The sequence below is a fragment of the Gymnodraco acuticeps genome, unplaced genomic scaffold (assembly GCF_902827175.1).
Source record: "Gymnodraco acuticeps unplaced genomic scaffold, fGymAcu1.1, whole genome shotgun sequence".
Lineage (NCBI taxonomy): Eukaryota > Metazoa > Chordata > Actinopteri > Perciformes > Bathydraconidae > Gymnodraco > Gymnodraco acuticeps.
Window position 1 is genome coordinate 1,062,238 of NW_022989861.1, and position 18,515 is coordinate 1,080,752.

Sequence of the window (18,515 nt, forward strand, 5' to 3'; positions counted from 1 at the left end):
CGCACCCGCTCCCGGCTACGCTGCATCTGGCACTCGCCTCTAGCTCAACCAGTGAAGGCAGTGTTCTCGCCCCCGCTCCTGGTAAACTGCCTTATTTATTAACCCAGCTAGGTGAAGGCAGTGCTCTCGCTCCCGCTCCCTCTGCCGGTAACGTGGGTATACTTACATCCCTCTTTCTGTTTGGCGAGTAGCGGCGCGGCTCTACTCTTTCTGTGAAGCAGGTAGCTGGTGAAGGCTGTGTTCCCGCACCCGCTCCCGGCTACGCTGCGTCTGGCTACCTACAGAATGGCTCATGCATGTAGCGCCTGTATGGCTTCTCTTGAGCCCGAGGACGGCCATGACCGCTGCCCCTCTTGCCTCGGCCTCGAGCATCTAAGGGAGGCTCTCACGGTAGGGGCCTGCATGAACTGTAGCTGCATGCCCCGGGCACTCAGAATGGCTAGACTCACTGAGGTGGAACAGCTGGCGGCAGCCAACGGACACCTCTCTTGGTAGCATCCTCCTCCAGATCAGTTTGGCCGTCCCCGGCGACTTGAGGGAGCGATGGCCATAGGTGCACCCCCCAATAGGAGGACTAGAAACAGGCTGTCCTCTAAAGTGGATCAGCTGGCTACCGACATGGACACAATGAAGTCGCTTCTCTTGGCCCTTCAGCCAGGGCCCGGTATAGGTGCTGCTAGTGTGCCGCCTGCCCCTCCTTCGGTTGCCGCCCCTCTGTATGAGGATGCCTTGTCGCTAGCGGCTTCGGCTAACCTCTTCAATGAAGAGACGGAGGACGAGTTCCCGCTCGAGGAGGCTTCCCTCTCCTCTGCTCAGGGGTCTCGGCAGGGCGTGGATGACGACTCCATGGCGGCCATTATTCGTACGGCCCTGGCGCACCTGCAGATTCCGGTTCCGCAGGCCAACTTAGTTCAGGCTAGTGCCTTCTTCAGGCGTAGCCCAGCCCCTGTCCCCCTCACCGTTCCTCCTTCAGAGGAGTACCTGAGGGAGCTCAAGGCATGCTGGAGGAACACCAGGGCCCTCGGCCACGCTGGCTCCGATGCCCGGACCTTGGCTGCCATGCAGGACCCGGCGAGGGTGGGGCTGGGTGGCATGCCACCCATTGAGCCTGCCATCGCCTCCCTGATTCTGGCTCCTGACGAGGCTCTAAGGCCTGTGGTCAGGTGCCCTCAGCCTCATTGCAGGGTCACAGATGGGCTGCTCTGTAGGGCCTACAACGCAGCAGCACGCATGGGTCGTATCGGGAACTCCCTCTCCCATCTAATGCTGGCCGTCTCCGCCTCGCTGCAGCAGGCTCCGGCCGAGCCTTCTTTGCTGGGCCTCAGTGATGCATCACTGCAGGCCTTTGCCCTAATGACTAGGGAATTGGGACGAGTTATGTCCTTTCTGGTACAGACTCGTCACCAGGTTTGGCTGGCTCGGTCACCACTGACGGAGACATGTAGGAGAGTCCTCCGTAGCGTGCCAGTCGTGCCAGGGGAGCTGTTTGGGTCTAGGCAAGCTAGGCAGACCAGGCAGCAGCTCTCGGGTCTTCGCAGACCCGTGGCCACTCCCAGCAGGCCCAGGGGCCGCTCTAGCAGCCGCACTCAGCCACTGGCTTACAGGGGTGGTCTGCAGAGGTCCCAGCGGCCCACTCAACCGGCCGATGGCTTTCGTGCCCCAGGTCGCCTGGCTTCCAGGCGGCTTCGTGCTTCAGAGCCTTACCGGCGCCCCCCAGGGGCCGGGGGGCTAGGCCCTGAAGTCCTGAGGCCGGTCGTCGGCTGTTTTTCCCAGCAGCAGCTCAGCTACTGGGCTGCCTGTACTTCCGACCCTTGGGTGATTTCCACCCTAACCCAGGGCTACGAATTGCAGTTCCGACGCCGGCCCCTAGCCTTCGGCCGGGTCAGTATGACAGTTGTCAACGACCCGGCGAAGGCCTTAGCTCTGGCCCAAGAGTTGTCCGTCCTCTTGGCCAAGGGCGCAATCGAGCCAGTGGACCCCCTGCTTCAGGGCGGGGGGTTCTACTCGGCGTACTTTCTTGTGAGCAAGAAAGTTGGCGGATTCCGTCCAGTTCTGGACCTCAGAGGAATCAACAGATTCTTGAGGGTACTGCCCTTCCATATGCTAACCACAGCAGACACCACTCTACAAGAAGCATCTCAACATCGTGGGCTGCCCTAAGAGGGGTGCCCCTGGAGACCATCTGTGCCGCGGCATCATGGGCGTCTTCTGGCACATTCTCCAGGTTCTACCGAGTCAATGTCGCCACTCCTCACCCTCTGGGTGTGGTCCTGTTGCCAAGCTCCGCTGCTTCCAGCTAGGTGAGTAAGTGCTTGGATTCTTCATGACATGGTTGGTATAGGTCATCCAGTGCTAAAGCATCGCCTCTGGCGGTCAGTAGGGACGAAATAGAACGATAGTTACGGCTGTAACTACGGTTCTATGAGTCCCGGATGACCGCCAGAGTATCCTGTCACTCAGAATTCGTGTGTGCTCGCGAGAAGATTCTGGGAACAGATCCACTGATGACACCGGCTGATATAGCCGGTGTCACGTGGGTCACAGGTGACTTTGTTGGTATTGGTACTCGAGCTGCGCATGCGCGCGATGGACACATCCAGTGCTAAAGCACCGCCTCTGGCGGTCATCCGGGACTCATAGAACCGTAGTTACAGCCGTAACTATCGTTTTAAAGGATGTGGATAGTCTCACCTTGATTCTGGGGCATTGCTTATCGTTTTATAGATCTATTCTCATCCACCATCTTTGTTTGTGACGTAAAGAGTGTAAGAGTCACGTTTCTGAATCGGACACTCTGACTGGATGCAGTCACAGCCAATCGGAGTCTGATTCAGAGGGTTGCCTGTCAGTTACGTTGCTATGGTTCCGTTGTTATGTGTACTGAAACGAGAGCCGGTATAATTCCACGCGCGGAAAAAAATAAATAATTGGAATACGTTATTTTGGTGTCTTAAAAGTAGACTGAGGTATGAAGAGTTAACGTTACATCTTAGGATAATTTGTAGTCATGTTATATAACATATAAGGGTATACTTAGTGTGGTTACTCCATGTTTACTAGCTATAACATTAACGTTACATCACTCTTTTTCACTTCTTACTCAGCAGATATCACCATTAGATTCACAAACCTGAAACATCATCCATTTCTTCACTGCTGGTGATGACATTGTTGTCAGCTGCTGATACTGCTGCTGCAGCTTGTGGCTTTCTAAAATCCATAACTTTATAGGCTATTAGCTTAAAGGGATAGTGGAAATGGAACCTCAAATAGTTTCGTTTTAACTTATATACAAGCATAATTACGTACCAAAACAATCACACCTGATTAAAAAAATATAATAATTGCCTTACGCATGTTAGAAGCACTTTATTGCAGCTTCCCCGAAGTTTTTTAGAAACGAAATGTTCGACTCAGCCAAACCGGAAGTGACGAAAACTCAGGAAGACGATACGATAACAAACTATGGCGTCTATGCAGAATGAACGTGGAAGGGCAAATATACCAGACAAAGAAGAAGGATTGTACGAGGTATCCAGTGATGATAGCGAGTCAGAAACATCCTCTCGGCTTTCCTACGAAAATGTCGTTTTAGGAACTGAATCTGAATCCGGTTCAGTAAGCGACGATGGTGAGAATATTGAGCCAGACGATGGACCATTACGTCCTTATTTGTTCGAGCCCGAGCCCGAGGTGATGGTTCACGGCATGGGCAATGGCGAGGATGACCAGGACCAGGCGCCAGATGATGCACCCCTACGCACAAATAATCTTGACTGGTAGGTCCCTAAGCATAGCTCACGCATCTTAAGATCACCTGTAGCCTTTACAAATATTAATCATTGTTAACCAGTTAAGCCCGAAGGTCCCCCCAGTGGACCCCTCCCACAGTTTTTTTTTCTCTCACATGTCTCAGGGCTTCTTAACATTTATGAAACTATTAATGTTTCATACCCTTTTAAAGGTAAGAAACTCCGCTAACTGACAATAAGAACAATTGTTAGCTAGAAAAAACACAAGAGTAATACCAAGCCTTTGAATTAGCATTGAGCGAAACAATGCTAACTAATGCTAACGCTTTTTTACACACAACACACGGTGGAAATGTCCTTATTACTATCTTAACTGCACAAACAAGATATACGATTTAAAGCTGAGACTCCACAGATGTAATGTCATCACTGTAAGACCTCGAATTCCTGGAGCTATCAGCCAGAAAAGAGAAAGTAAACAACATCCGGTTCCAAAAATATTACAATAATTACGTCTTACCTTTTTTGATTTGTTATCAAAAGTTGTGTTCAACGGAATAAAAACGCATCTCAAGGTTAATCCAATGTCGTTGTGTCACGTAGAATTTTTTACTGATAATCAATCATCATATTTATGGCAATATACCCGGTATAAAGTATTGCCGTCTTACAGTCTTATAGTATTACCTATAGTGAAAATTTCTGAACAAATTTCACCCACTGACGACGAATGGCTGGGTTTCTTGGAAACGCATGAGTCGATACGCCATTCTCTGCATTTGCTGTCGCACTACAGCCATACAAAACACATCTATTCACCATAATAAAGGTCGGCTATTCACATGCAAATGCTATTGAATGTCCGCCATTGTTTGTGCCCGTCTTCCTCTGCTCTCGTCATCACCCGAAGATTCCCGACGATTCCCGAAGTATTTCGTTTCATTGAGAGGGCGCAGTAAAATTGAAAATAAAATGAAACTAGGCACATGAAATTAAAAAAAATTGTTTATTATGCTTATTTTTAATACAAATACATAAGTTAAACCCAAAATTCGCGGATTTCCACTATCCCTTTAAAATTTGTCAGGCACTAGGAAGGATCACTTCTTCTTCATACGCAGTATGCAGGCTAATGTCCCGCAGCGGCTGCCTCTCTGGTGGACTCCGGTACTGCACATTACTCCCGAGACATTTATTTTTTTAAGTGAAACATCCGGGGCTTTTCAGAAAACATCCGGGGCTTGAGCCCAAGTAGCCACCCCCTAGCGCCGCCACAGTGAAGGACACTGTTCTGGGAACAATTGTGTCCCATGCAGCTCTGTATGTGATGACTACTTCCATTCTTGCAAGGATAAAAAATACATGTATCCTGATATTGAAGATCAAGCCGGTGACGAGTGATATTTTCCTAACAGCGAGATAATCCAAACTCAAACATACACACACTGAGGTCTGTCATTATAGTAAGATGAAAACGTTCCTATCTTTATCACAGATGAAAAGAAAAATAATCAACTTTTATCCCGGCAAAACCTTTGTTTTCACATTAGATTAGATTAGAATCTTTAATGACCACACAGCCAGGCTGGTGGAATTCGTGTTCAGTGCAGAGTATTACAGCTTGTTCCATACAATTCAACATACAATAAACAGACAATAAAAAGTACAACACACAGCACAGGGCAAATACATACATCATGACATGAATCATAATAGCAGGACAGACAACTAGCCTTAGAAAATTGATCACCAGAATAATCTGGCATCTTAGGGCTTCCGTACTATTGTGTATTGAAACCAAACATTTTCCTTTCAAAGTTCATTTGATCTTAATTTTTCTGCATTTTTCCTTAGTCTTTCTTCTCATTCCCTGAGCAGCGGGACACAGAGACAGTGGACAGGTATGGAATCAAAACAAAACCAATGATGAAAACAGTAGCATTAGCAGCGGCTAATCTCTCTGCTGTCTGCCTCCTCCAGAGTGATGGATCTGCTGAACAGGACAGACCCCAGCAGTGTGAGCCTGGATGAAGTTAAAGCTGACCAGATCCTCAGCCTCACCCACAACATGCTGCTGTTCATCAGCTCACAGACCCCTTTAATCAGGAAACTCACCCACAGTTGTCAGTGTTATATATATTCATAAATACAACTTGAGCTTTTAGTTTTCTGTCTGTATAAAACTTGATTCAATTGTGTCTCCAGATTTCAGCCAGGTGTATCTGGATCCAGAGACGTCCCACCCAAAGCTGGTCATCTCCCCCCAGGGTGACAGTGCCACCTATACCGACACCTGGCAACAACTCCCGGACCTCCCTGGACGCTTTGATACCACCCTCAATGTCATCAGCGTGCAAGGATTCAGCTGTGGTCGCCATTACTGGGAGATTGATGTGAGTGAGAAGACATACTGGGAGCTAGGCGTCACTTATCCCAGCATTCCCCGAAAGGGCAACACAGAGGACTGCTGGCTGGGCCGGGGGGTTGAGTCCTGGTGCGTGGAGTTCTTTGATGGGGAGTATACAGCCTGGCACGGAGGGTTGCCCCATCAGCTGCCTTTCACGAAACGCTTCAGCCGGATTGGTGTTCTGTGTAGTTTCCCCGCAGGATTGGTGACGTTTCTTGAGGTGGAGAACATGACTCCGCTGTTCTCCTTCTGTGCAGGAACTTTCTCAGACTGCCTCCACCTGGCCGTGTGTCCGGGTCATGACCACAAGGGCGCCAATGCTAATCCTATTGTGATCTGTAATGCTTCATCTCCTACTAGTGATCAAGGATGAGTGGCTCCACACATTTATTTTACGTAATTCCTTGCTGAGGCATCACTTTCCAATTATTTACTAATTATAAAGGTTTATAAGTTATTGGTAGAGGTCAATGTTTTTTCCTAATTCATTTGTTATAAAATTATGAGTTTACTAAATGTTTCATGTTAAACGAGGATAGACATAATCTATAAAACATTAAGTTCTTCATTGACATATATTAAAGCTATTAGTTATAAAACCCTTTATAAAGGGGGCCTCAATAGAAAGGGGTACTCTTGCTGATACTAAAACCCTATTTTAAATAATGGAATATATTTCACATGACAAACAGATACAATGTGGTAAAAATGTCAAGTAGGATTACAGCTCCTTATATACATTATTTTTGAACAAGATCTCACTGCACATTACATTTAATAAACTAAGAGAAAGGATCATATTGAAGCATATTTAGTTAACATAGTATTTCTTTATAACAAGTCTTGTTTAAAAAAGGTGACTTGAAAGTCATAAAAGTTGGTGATAATTGTATATAAGTGATCATTTTGATTGTGAGTACACTGTAAGGAATACACTTTACTGATTTTCTATGTTGTACGAGATCTAAAACTTATCCTGAAATGCACTGAGTTTATTTACATTCAAAGTCTATACTCAAACAAACAATTGGCAAATATGCAAATATGCTCTTTGAGCCTTAATGTTGCAACTGAGTACTCAGTTATGCTGTTTGTTCAAAATGTGTTATAATGAATTTTAATAAGGGAAAATGTTTCAAGAGGGTCAACGTTTTTTCAAGAGGGTCAACATTTTTTATAATTTCTTTGGGTCTATTTTAAGTATTCACTAACATGTTTTGCCTTCATCACGGAGAAACAAGTTTCCAAGAGCACAGTTAAAATCGATAAATGTGACTCACCAACAGGGGCGGCACTGAACCCAGCAGGATCAAAGGTTAGTGAACTTAACCAAATGCTTAGAAAAGTTTGTGTGATCTGCCAAGCAGTGCACTCCCATCTCACTCTTCTGGAAGTCCTCTGAGCCCCTGCCATCATGAACCTAAAGCTCCTCTTCTTTTGCCTCTTCTTGGCGGTGCTCCTCAAACCTGCTGAAGTATGTATTCATTGTATATACAGCAATTGTGTAGCATTTAGCAAATGTATTGAGTGTTATTCGTAATGTTGTTTGATAAGGCTTTTTAATAAAATGTATCAACAGTATCTTGAAGTTTCTGTTAAACAAGATACATTCACTGCAACACATTTCTACTGCACTATATCTGTTATACTTATGACTAATGGGGTACTGTCAAATTATTATTCAGCTAAAACGCAAAAAGAAAAAACATGATCATCATGCTGATGAGCTTCGAGGACATGGCCATCAAAAAGGCGACAAAAAAAGAGGAAGATTTGAGGACATAATTAACGGTTAGTGTGTTTGTGTTGTACTTTTGATGTATCTCGTTTTTATATATTTTCCTATGATGTGCAATTAGGAATGAATATATTACTGTTTTTTTACCATTCATGTAAATTCTGATTATTTTCACTTGTTGGATTTGAGCATGAATGCTAAATCATTTGTGACATTTAGTTTTAAAGGGTAAAGGTGGGAGGATGGCAATAATACTTTACAATTAATTAAGTAAGATTATCTTTTTAGACATATTCTTTACGATCCGGGACGAAGCTGGGGATGATGACGATGATGACGAATCAAATTCGGACTGGCTTTTTGAACTTCAAGAGCCAGAAGGTAAGAGAGTTCAAACTCCTGTCAACATAATATTGGAAAGCTCTGATTCCAGCTTATGTTCCCCTCTTGACTTTTCTCATTTCTTAGGCCATTGCGACCCAAACCCTTGCCACCACAATGGACTGTGTGAGGAAAAAGAGGGAAGGAAAAGGAACTTTGAATGTGATTGTCCCAAACCTTTCAAGGGAAAGAAATGCCAGAGAGGTTTGTAAAAAAGACAATTAGTACCATGTTTTTCTACCATGTCTTTGTATAAAGCAACGGTAAGTTAAAACTACTGTATCATCACAGGTCCAAAGGCTTGTAGAAGAGGTAGGTGCGGGCGTGGTGAATGTGTCCTGATTTCAACTCGCCCATACTACGAGTGCAAATGCAAGGCGCCCTTCCAGCCTCCAAACTGCAGAAACTGTAAGAATTGGTCTTTGTCCAAAAATGTTTCAACAAGTTGCTACAGTTATTGAGAGCACACTTTCACTGTGAACTGTTTCTCTACAAAGATTCATTATGTAAGCCTAATCCATGTCGGAATGGTGGAAAATGCGTCAATGAAGGCAATGACTTTGACTGCCAGTGCCCAGCAGGGTTTAGAGGACGTTTCTGCCATGTTGGTAAATACGACAAGTGAAAATATTATTTTTCTTCTCACAACCCAATATATGCATCATTTTACTCATATACTGACTGGGTGAGGTATATGTCTTAGGCCCAGATGACTGCTACGTGGGTGACGGAGAGTCGTATCGTGGCACTGTGAGTGAGACAGATGATGACCACGAATGCCTCCACTGGAACTCTCACTTCATCCTGGAGAAAGGAGTGGATCCCTTTAACTCCTTCGAGGACCAAGATGGACTTGGCCCTCACAACTTCTGCAGGTAGGGCGAACATAACATTAATAAGTATAATAGCAGAGGACATCTACAGGAGGATGCTCACTCACAAATGTTTCTATGACACAGAAACCCAGACGGAGAATCGATGCCCTGGTGCTTCTACAGAAAAGGCCCCAGGTTGTTGTGGGACACTTGTAATGTCATAGAGTGTCCCGTACCAACAGGTAAAGCTTCAGACGAGCCACTATGCAGAAACGCAGATATAGGCAGATACTGTGAGAATCACTGACATGAATTCAAAGATCAATGCAGACTGCTGTAGAGTGTTAATTGATCGTGCTATGCTCTAACTAAAGCCCTCTTGGACAACTGTCATTTCTGATACTGAGCCATAGAAATACAATTAGATTGATTGATTGATTGATTGACCGTCCAGGAGCACGTCACAAATAGCTCTACACTTCCACACATACATTTTACAGTTTGAAATGAACTGTTGGCCTCCTGAGCATGATCAAATCAAATGAACTTTATTTGTATATCACTTTTCATACACAAAGGTAACTCAAAATGCTTCAACATAGACAATTTACAAATAAAAACAATACTATCCCCCCCTTCCCAGGTAATCAGGTAACACATAACAAAACACTTAATACCAACTCATATAAAAAGTATATACACACATATATATATACGAATAAAATAATAATACAAAACAATTCAGTTCAAAGTTGAATTAAAAACCTTTTACTCAATTGTAATTTAGCACATTTCAAGCTCTCATGAGATAATGCCTCATTTGCATATTTAAACATTTAATTTGAGGAAAATGGTAATACAAACTAGAATTGTCTTAGTTTAAATAATCAACTTGGGAAGTTAAATGTAATCTATTATTTAAATGTTTTACCCCATTCTTCTGCAGTGTCTCCCCTGAAAAAATGTGCTTTCTTCTGTCATCTTCTTGTGCATGTGTTTTCAGGTGAGACGCCAACAGACATCGTCCCAACAGACATCGTCCCAACAGTCATCGTCCCAACTGTCATCGTTCCAACTATCATCGTCCCTACAGATGCCATCCCCCAGCCTGAAATACCTCCAATCGTCCCGGTAAACCTTGAGGACCCCACCCAGGCTCCAACAGCTTCTCCTACACCAACTAAGGAGACTTTCGTCCCTACCGCCACCCCTGGACCGCAGCAGTTCGCCACCTGCGGGAAGGCTCAGCCGAAAAAGAAAATTACCCGAATCTTTGGGGGTCTGAAGGTCCCTCCCGGGGCAGTACCCTGGCAGGTGTCCCTGCAAGTGAAACCAAAGAACTCCAACCAGCGCTTCACACACACGTGTGGAGGAGTTCTCATCGAGAGCTGCTGGGTGCTGACGGCTGGACACTGCATGTAAGCACCAAACTATTGAGTGCAAATCAGCAAAAAACACAACACATTGGCTGATAATGGTAAACATATCACATAAAAGGGACAGTTCAACCTCCAGCCTTCTCTCAAGCTTAATGTAACTAGACAGTACTTGGCTTTTGGTGCTCAATACCCCAAAAGATTGAACAGTGATGTCCCAATCCAGAAATCATGACGTGGTTATACTTAAGATAATTTACAGACCTTGTTGTGAGCAGATTTATCTATGAACCATAAAGAACAAAGTGTGCAACTATACCGGAGGACACCATTCATGTTTAAATCTCACACAAGCAAAAGCATGAGCCCCTCATCCATGAGAAGATGCAAGCTTTTTCTTGCACGTCGATAAGGTAGAACGATACTAGTTCCTAAATGAAAAAGCTCACAACAGGGTCAACAGTATGTATGAGTAACTGTGTCAGGATCTCTGAAAACGCATTGCTGTTGTATGTATTTGTGGCGCTTTGAGCATCACAAACTAAGGGCTATTTAATTCCATATCTCCAACACTGGGCACATAGAATTTGGTCAAAAGAAAGAATATGTATTTTTGCTTTAATATTTATTGAATCATGTGTTATTTGTTTTTGTTGCACAGTCAACCAATGATGGACAAGCAGGTGGTTTTAGGAAGTCTGTCACTGAATGATGAGGAACCCACAGAGCAAGTCATAAAAGTTCAAGAGGCTATCCTGCATGAGAACTACAGAGAGACTAGTGAAGCTGTTTACAATGACATAGGTGAGCCAAGTCTTTCTCTCAATTTATACAAGCAACGTATTTCTTACCAACAAGAGCATTTTGACTTCATTTATCCTTTTGAGCTTTGATCTTTTATAGTTGAATAAGGATTGGATGTGAGGACTTGTTGTAATCTTATCCAAATTTCATTTTAAAAGCCTTATTAAGGCTGGAAGGCACTGATGGTGTTTGTGCCAATGAGACTCAGTTTGTGAAGACCGCCTGTCTGCCTGATGCCCAGCTGCCTGATGGGATGGATTGTAAAATCTCTGGATGGGGTGCCACAGAAGAATGTAAGGCCATTTTCACATATTCATACACTTGATCAAATTAAGATTAGTTTATTTTAGAGGATTGATTGTTTGTTTTAGCTATATCCTTAATCTGTATTTGCACACAACCCCTGAAGTTAGAAGCGGCTTCTGTATGAAAGTTTTGTTGCATTTGTTAATTGTTCTACCTTCTCTCTGCAGCTCAAACTGGTTCCAACCACCTGCTGGAGGCCAATGTAATGCTGATTAACCAGGAGAAGTGCGCTGAACCCGATATTTATGGCCGCGTCCTGGATAACACGATGTTCTGCGCTGGCCACCTGATGGGAGGGGTAGATTCCTGTCAGGTTAGTAGAGGAAAATTCCCATCGGTCCAAATATCTGCATGACTTACTTACTTTCCTGCAGTAAACTTTTAAAACGTGTGTGTTTATGCTATCTGGTCAGCTGTTTGCTCGTGTTTCAGGGTGATTCTGGAGGACCATTAACATGTGAGCAGAACACCAACAGCGTTGTTTATGGTCTGGTGAGTTGGGGAGACAAATGTGGAAGGAAGAACAAGCCCGGGGTCTACACAAGGGTCACTCACTTCCTGGACTGGATCAAGTCAAAGACACAAGCAGCATCTGCATAAGCAAACTCTCTTACTCAGCATCTTGCCAGTGTAGCGAAAGGACTTGGTTATCAAGTCTTACTCATCATGACTTCGCTTTTTGGTTATACGCAGTTGTATCTGGTAATCAAATACCATTTTAAATTCATATGCTTCTTAATAAAACCATCCTAAGAAATTAAGAAAATGTGTCATTTCTGTTTAATGTGTTACGTCAGGAACAGATCAAATAAATGTCATATTTCTTTGTTTTTTCCCCTGAATCTTTACTTTTATTCTAGCCAAGGTGATCCCAAATTTATTAAAATGACCAGTGTGGAGAAAAGGAAAACACTCGATACATTTCAAATGTGACAAACCAGAGACATGGGAAATGGTGTCATATTTTCTTAGTACTCAAGCTCAGTTTTTCTTAGTCTCTCAACAGGAATTACATTATAATTGTAAGTCAGTTTTGAGAGGACTGTTGGAAAATAACCCCCATCCCAATCCTTCATTGAAGAAATGTGTTCAAATGCATCAGTGATGATGGCACAGTTACAGTATATGAGGACTACCATCATTTATATAATCGACAGGATTACATTTTCTTATTTTGTCACTCTTTAAGGGAGGGTGCAGCCGATACCACTTATTAAATATTTACTGCTCATGACACTGAAAACAACTATGAATCATGAACTAGACACCAATATGTACTTAAGAGCTTTCTATAAAACATCAGCTTTATAGGATCACAATGATATAGTATCAGAACATCATATTGCTGCTGATATGTTCATTATCTTTAACTGCTCTCGTTATTACTTCAATATAGAGGTAGGTAAATTCCTTGATCATAGTTTACCGGGAAAGATCCAGACAGAGGATGTTTGAAATGTTCCTAAGGTTATTTAATGAGAGCAAAAACCCAATAAACATGGACAAGTGATGAACACACATCATCAGTAAGCCATTTTAGTCTTTGCCCCCGTTTCTGTTTACATCTCAGGGGTCCTTAATCCAAAACATGGTAAGAGGCTGCATGTTCAGTCCATGTAAATCAATGCAGGGGTTCAACATGGGGTAAAGAGGCTCAGTGCACTGCACACAGAAAGAGTGAATCAGAGTCATTGCATCAGCGTCGTAGAATGACAGCTCCCCCTTCTGGAGATTTGCCAGTATGCCCAGCTTCCTGATTCTCTTTCCCACCGACAGCAGCTTCTCCTGGGTGTCATGGCAGGCCAGATACTTCCCGTCCCCATGGTAGATGCACCAGGATGTGTTGTTTACACCCAGGCTGGAGGAACTGTGATTTGGAGCAGCTTTTTTATCGACTGGCCCTGTGGTCAAACCCATTAGCCAGTAAGGTTTCTCCTGAACAATGACCTCCCAGTAGTGCTGACCAGTAGTGAAACACTCCTGAGCAAGGACACTGCACTGGGAGTCATATGGCTGAGGGCTCTGAGCTTCACTGACAGACGGCCTTCTCCAGTACACTTGTTTCCTGTCCTGGGATATTTCCAGTTTCGGATGGGCTGACTTGGAGTCCAGAGCAGGAGAACTTAGATCTGTAAATAAAAAATATACTGTCGGTACACAACTAGTGGAGGTTGATTTTAGACTGCATAATATTGGATGCTTTACTTACATGACCACATCCTGGGAAAGTGTTGGGACAGAGCCACTGAGAGGTCATCCACCAGCCTCTCTACTGTTCTCAGCTTTTCAAGGTCACACAGATCTTTGTCTACTTCCTGGATTGGTGCTAAATCTAAAGGGTCGCTAGAAAAAAGGAACAGAAAACCATTAGAAGGAAATAAATGGAATGTGGTAATTACAAACAGAGTGACCGTTTACTCACCAACGATTCTGTGCAGTGATTTGCTGTTGAAGAAATAAACAGATCATTTGGTCTGGCACATATCGCGATAGCAGAAAACATTTGTACACATAGAGTCGTATTATGAGGCAATGGGTTCCTGTGCACAGACATGTAAAGGGCTTTGCATCTATTTGTATTGTTTTTGTGTCTCTTTATGGTCTTTTTAAAACTGTTATTGGTTGTGTTACATCTTCTTTTGGTTGTTTGCTTCTCTTTTTGATCATTTTGTGTCTCTGTAGATGTTTTATGATTCAACGTGGTGTTATTGTGTCTCTATTTGGTTGTATTATGTCTCTTTTGGTTTTTTTCCACGTCCTTTAGTAGTCATTTTGTGTCTCTTCTGTGGACTGATATGTCTCTTTCTGATTGTTTTGCATCTCTTTGAGGTTGTGCAACATCTCTTTTTGGTAATGTATTGTGTCTGTCTTTAGTGCAATGCATGTGTTGGTAGATGCACTTCTCTTGTTGGACTTATTTGGCTTCTTAATTTGACGTTTTTTGACTCCTTCACAGGTCATCTTGCGTCCCTGTGGCAATCGAATACCCCTTTGTGACATCGCAATAAAAAATGTTGGGTCTGGCCTAGACCCGGCGGCAGACAAACGTCTCTGGGCACTGGGCAGGCATTTGATTTACCAGGGCGGGCCCACCCCGAAACTTACATTTCCCGGGAAATCTCGAGATTTGTCAAGGTGGGGGGGGGTTTAGGTTGCCATAAGGCTGTTGACGGTCTTAGTATAGGCTACATCCATTGGTTGGTTTTGTGGCACATTTGTAACGCTTTGCCAACTTGGGCAAGCACGCAGGCAAACTTGAGCGCACACAGGTTGGAAAGGTGGAGTAAGGTTGAACGATGGAGAGAAAGGGAGAGAGAGAGAGATTGAGCGAGGCAGAGAGCATGTACAGCGGTCTGCTTGCGCACAGAGCAGGAGTATGTGAGAGAGCCGGTTTGAGTGTCAATTTCTCTTCAAAATATAATTGATTGCCAGCCTCCCTTGTCCCTGGCTGGCTTGCTAACTCGTTGGTAACGTAACTGATGTCTTCTAATGTGCCTGCATCTGGCGCTGAGTTGCCATATTCCTTTCAAGTGTATAAGTGTGAACCACTTCCTGATATCCATTGTTGCAGATAAATATAAATGATAATAGCCAAACTAACCTAGCAAGAGTAAACTGACAGGCTGCTGTGCCGCATCTCACTCAAAAACCCACACGACTTAACCCAGCGAAAAACCAGTCTCGCGCGCAGCCTTTCATTCAGAATTTCATAGCAAAATTTAAAAAAAATGCTATTAAACTAATCTTTCAACATAGTTTAAAACAAAAATAAATATTAGGACAAAGCCCTACAAATAACAACAATAAACATAATCAGTGGCGGCTCCAGAGTATTTTTGTTGGGTAAATATGGTAGGGCTAACCCATGGGCTCAAGTCAGTATTTGCAATGTAATTACATACACGCCCCCCTTGACAGTGAAACGCCACGCGTGAGGTTTAGATTATTTCCCTGTCTCAATCCAAATGGAACTGTGTGAAATAAAAAGGCACATTTGTCTTGTAAATAAAAAGGGCGACCTGGAGCCAATCCTGCAATTTCCCCACAGGTGAAATAGTTGACATGCTGAAAACCCAACCCCTGGGGTCTGGGGGGATTCTCCCCCAGGAGATTTTTTTAAATACTAACATAAAATACACATTCTGGTACTCTCTTGAGAAGATAAATAAATAAATCTATCACTACATGACATATTTAAAAAAATTAATGCCATTTTAGTTTTTTGTTACTTTGTTCTGAAAGCTGAACCTGCTGCTCCTCACAGAGAGAAGAGGGAAGAGGCTGTGTGAATTACTTTACATTGTGGATAGCCCCCATTGTTCTGTGTGTCAAAATGAAAAACAGCCCACACACCTATCAATCATCAAACCGTGGGGTCTTATTTCATTATGTGTTGATTTCTATCAACACGTAATGTTGTATCGATGTATAGAGATGTAGGCCTACTACAGCAAAAGTATTCTCCGTCGGGACTTCCAGCGACAACACCACGTCGTTATCGTGATTCTGATTGGCCAGAAGACATTATCAAAGATGTTCTATCGAGAAGATGATCACTACGTGACAAAAGTTTTCAAACCGTTTCTAGTCTTCGGTATTTACTGCTGTCTGTGCAATTTACTCCGCGCGAGTTGGCGGACTTTATTTTTCTTACTTTAAAATCATTTTTCATGGTGGGGCAGTGCTTCTCAAAGTGTGGTCCGCGGACCACTGGTGGTCCGTGAGCGCCCCCTAGTGGTCCGTGAGTATATTGGTAAAATTTCACATTTGAAATAAATAAATGTATTTCAGTTTTTCGCACTCTCGCGGGAATATCTCCGCAATGGAACGAGCTTAAGTTTCACTTTCGATTGCATGATATAGCCCAGATAAGCACCTTCATCACACATGTTGCCACTTGTTTGTACAATTTTCAGGCGATTTGTAAAAAACGATGGGTTTTTTGATATTTGTGGAGTTAGGTGGTCCGCGAGTGTTTTTTTATTGGTTAAGTGGTCCTTGGTATGAAAAAGTTTGAGAAACACTGGGCTAAGCCATTTCTTGGTATGGCTGTAGCCTACCCCAGTATACCCTGGCGCCGCCACTGAACATAATAATAAAACAATTAAAATGTTGTATTCAGCCCTCATTAAAACAGCGGCCCCAAATCCTGGATGGGCGGGCCCAAATCCTGGATGGGCGGGCCCGGCCCATGGATGTATAATAAGAACCGGCCCCATGGGGCCCGCCCATGACGCCGGGTCTGGTCTGGCCTAGGGATCCCCTAACCAGCTGAGACCCTGCACATGCCCAGTAAGCCTGTTCATTAATCCGTCTATGTTTGTACAAGACATTTACCTGTAGGAATCGCAGCTCATTTGTTTCTCGGAGAAGGGATTTGCTGGAGGCCCTCAGGCTGTCTATCTCTTTGATCTGAGCCTCCATGCTGCCTCTCTGGGCCTCCAGCCACTCTGTCATGTACGTCTCCTCTGCGTCTATAATCTGCATCATCAGACGCTCATCCCCGTCCAGCACAACACGGATCCTGCTGTACTTGTCTGAGATTCTCTCTCTGAAATCTGCAGCAGACTTCTAAGAAATACAAAACAAAAAAAACACATTATTTAAGAAATGGTTCCAAATATAAACGGAATACACTTAGAAAACGGAAACGTTAACTTTTATCGGATGTATTATGTTTACAAATTTCACATCACTGCATTAGGTTAGTTGAAAGAAATAATATTAAGATGTTTTTACATTTTATTTAAACGTAATATTATTGCTTTCAACTAACCTAATTATGGGAAATCTATTGACATAATACATTTAATTAAAGTAAACTTTTCATTTTTTTCAGTGTAAGAAGGTAGGCCTATTCTTTGGATGACTGTACCAGTGTTTGAGTATACAATGACTCCAAGTCCTTAATGGCATGTTCTGCTTCATTTCTCCTCTTCAGCAGTTGGTTCATGGTGGCCTCTAATATGCTCTGTAGACAGAAATACAGCAGGCCTATAGAACATAAATAATCCTGAAAATACCAAATGAATAAAACGTAGCTGATGACAAATCGCTATCTCACCTTGAAATCTGCGTAGGCTTCTTGGAGTTGAACTGCTTTGTGGTTCTTGTGCATGCCAACCAGGAGACACAGGCAGCACACAGGGATCCTCTCCTCCATGCAGAACAGCTTGAGCTCATCACGGTGCTCCCTGCACTTCAGAGACAGCGGATCATCCGTCACCTCCACCACTGTGTGCTCCCTCAGAGCAGTTCTCTGCTGGTGAAGCAGGGCGTGGGCCTGGCATAGTGAGGCGTCGCAGGTCAGACAGGTCTTTATGGCCACCGATGGCGTCTCTATGCAGTGGTCACAGTGGATAGTCGAAGATGACGTAGTTGCCCTGCTTTGAGTAGTTGTCCTTTGCTCTGCTGTTGACGGCCGGTTAGTGGCGAGGTCCTTTACTTTGGTCTGAAGGCTGGTGTTGACCTCCAGAGTGAGGTTAGAGGGAAGGAATATCTGACACTCTGGACAGAAGAAAGGAGCCTTGTCAGACCCCTCTGTTCCCCAGACAGCTCGGATACAGGTGAGACAGAAGTCATGTCCACATGGCAGCGTTACAGGATCTGTAAAGAAGTCCTGGCAGACGGGACACTTTAAAGTTTCCTCAACAGGGTCCATGCTGTAGCTCTGCAAGCAGCTGTTACGGCTTCTCAGTATGCACTCCTGGCCTCTCTGCTCATGAATGTTTCACAGGACTCTCTTGGCATGCACTCATTCACTCACATGCCTCAGTGTCAGGTTACTAAAAATGAGATGACATCTTTCACTCGCTGATTTAAGCCATCAACGCTCAGGAGTCCACACACAATTGAATGGTGGACTAAGGGAATTAAATTACAAAATATTTGTTCAAAATGCAATACCATTTAAATGTAATCAAACAAATTAATTAA

At 43.9% G+C, this 18,515-nt stretch overlaps 3 protein-coding genes across 4 annotated transcripts; 2 read left to right on the top strand and 1 right to left on the bottom strand.

Moving 5' to 3' along the window:
• The first annotated feature begins 3,719 nt into the window (after positions 1–3,719).
• LOC117562897 (zinc-binding protein A33-like) lies at positions 3,720–7,166 on the top strand. Its single transcript, XM_034240853.1, has 4 exons — positions 3,720–3,779; positions 5,607–5,653; positions 5,733–5,875; positions 5,958–7,166. The coding sequence occupies exons 3-4, from the start codon at positions 5,737–5,739 to the stop codon at positions 6,530–6,532; spliced, it is 714 nt and encodes a 237-aa protein (XP_034096744.1). The 5' UTR covers positions 3,720–3,779; positions 5,607–5,653; positions 5,733–5,736; the 3' UTR covers positions 6,533–7,166.
• Positions 7,167–7,438: 272 nt separating this feature from the next.
• LOC117562846 (hyaluronan-binding protein 2-like) lies at positions 7,439–12,407 on the top strand. Of its 2 annotated transcripts, XM_034240767.1 has the most exons (14): positions 7,439–7,633; positions 7,845–7,950; positions 8,186–8,278; positions 8,366–8,482; positions 8,570–8,686; positions 8,776–8,886; positions 8,982–9,153; positions 9,238–9,335; positions 10,097–10,125; positions 10,156–10,511; positions 11,131–11,273; positions 11,432–11,566; positions 11,747–11,892; positions 12,012–12,407. In XM_034240767.1, exons 1-14 carry the CDS (start codon positions 7,574–7,576, stop codon positions 12,177–12,179), a joined length of 1,851 nt encoding a protein of 616 aa, XP_034096658.1. In that variant the 5' UTR covers positions 7,439–7,573; the 3' UTR covers positions 12,180–12,407. The 2 variants fall into 2 exon arrangements, with proteins under 2 accessions (XP_034096658.1, XP_034096648.1); XM_034240757.1 differs by having other exon boundaries at positions 10,097–10,511.
• A 75-nt stretch (positions 12,408–12,482) lies between these two features.
• Positions 12,483–18,256, bottom strand: LOC117562851 (E3 ubiquitin-protein ligase TRIM41-like). Its single transcript, XM_034240781.1, has 6 exons — positions 17,644–18,256; positions 17,455–17,550; positions 16,917–17,150; positions 14,002–14,024; positions 13,789–13,922; positions 12,483–13,708 (listed from the first exon to the last, which is right to left on the bottom strand). The coding sequence occupies exons 1-6, from the start codon at positions 18,238–18,240 to the stop codon at positions 13,146–13,148; spliced, it is 1,647 nt and encodes a 548-aa protein (XP_034096672.1). The 5' UTR covers positions 18,241–18,256; the 3' UTR covers positions 12,483–13,145.
• Positions 18,257–18,515: the final 259 nt, after the last annotated feature.

What these genes read in the sequence shown, in the direction of transcription:
- LOC117562897 (XM_034240853.1), top strand. Translation starts at nt 5,737, where the DNA reads ATGGATCTGCTGAACAGGACAGACCCCAGCAGTGTGAGCCTGGATGAA. An exon ending in CAGGAAACTCACCCACAGTT is followed by an intron (nt 5,876 to 5,957) that starts GTCAGTGTTATA and finishes TTGTGTCTCCAG; the next exon opens with ATTTCAGCCAGGTGTATCTG.
- LOC117562846 (XM_034240757.1), top strand. Translation starts at nt 7,574, where the DNA reads ATGAACCTAAAGCTCCTCTTCTTTTGCCTCTTCTTGGCGGTGCTCCTC. An exon ending in ATTTGAGGACATAATTAACG is followed by an intron (nt 7,951 to 8,185) that starts GTTAGTGTGTTT and finishes TTATCTTTTTAG; the next exon opens with ACATATTCTTTACGATCCGG. An exon ending in AGGACGTTTCTGCCATGTTG is followed by an intron (nt 8,887 to 8,981) that starts GTAAATACGACA and finishes TATATGTCTTAG; the next exon opens with GCCCAGATGACTGCTACGTG.
- LOC117562851 (XM_034240781.1), bottom strand. Translation starts at nt 18,240, where the DNA reads ATGGACCCTGTTGAGGAAACTTTAAAGTGTCCCGTCTGCCAGGACTTC. An exon ending in CATTGTATACTCAAACACTG is followed by an intron (nt 17,151 to 17,454) that starts GTACAGTCATCC and finishes TGTATTTCTTAG; the next exon opens with AAGTCTGCTGCAGATTTCAG. An exon ending in ATGAGCTGCGATTCCTACAG is followed by an intron (nt 14,025 to 16,916) that starts GTAAATGTCTTG and finishes TTTCTTCAACAG; the next exon opens with CAAATCACTGCACAGAATCG.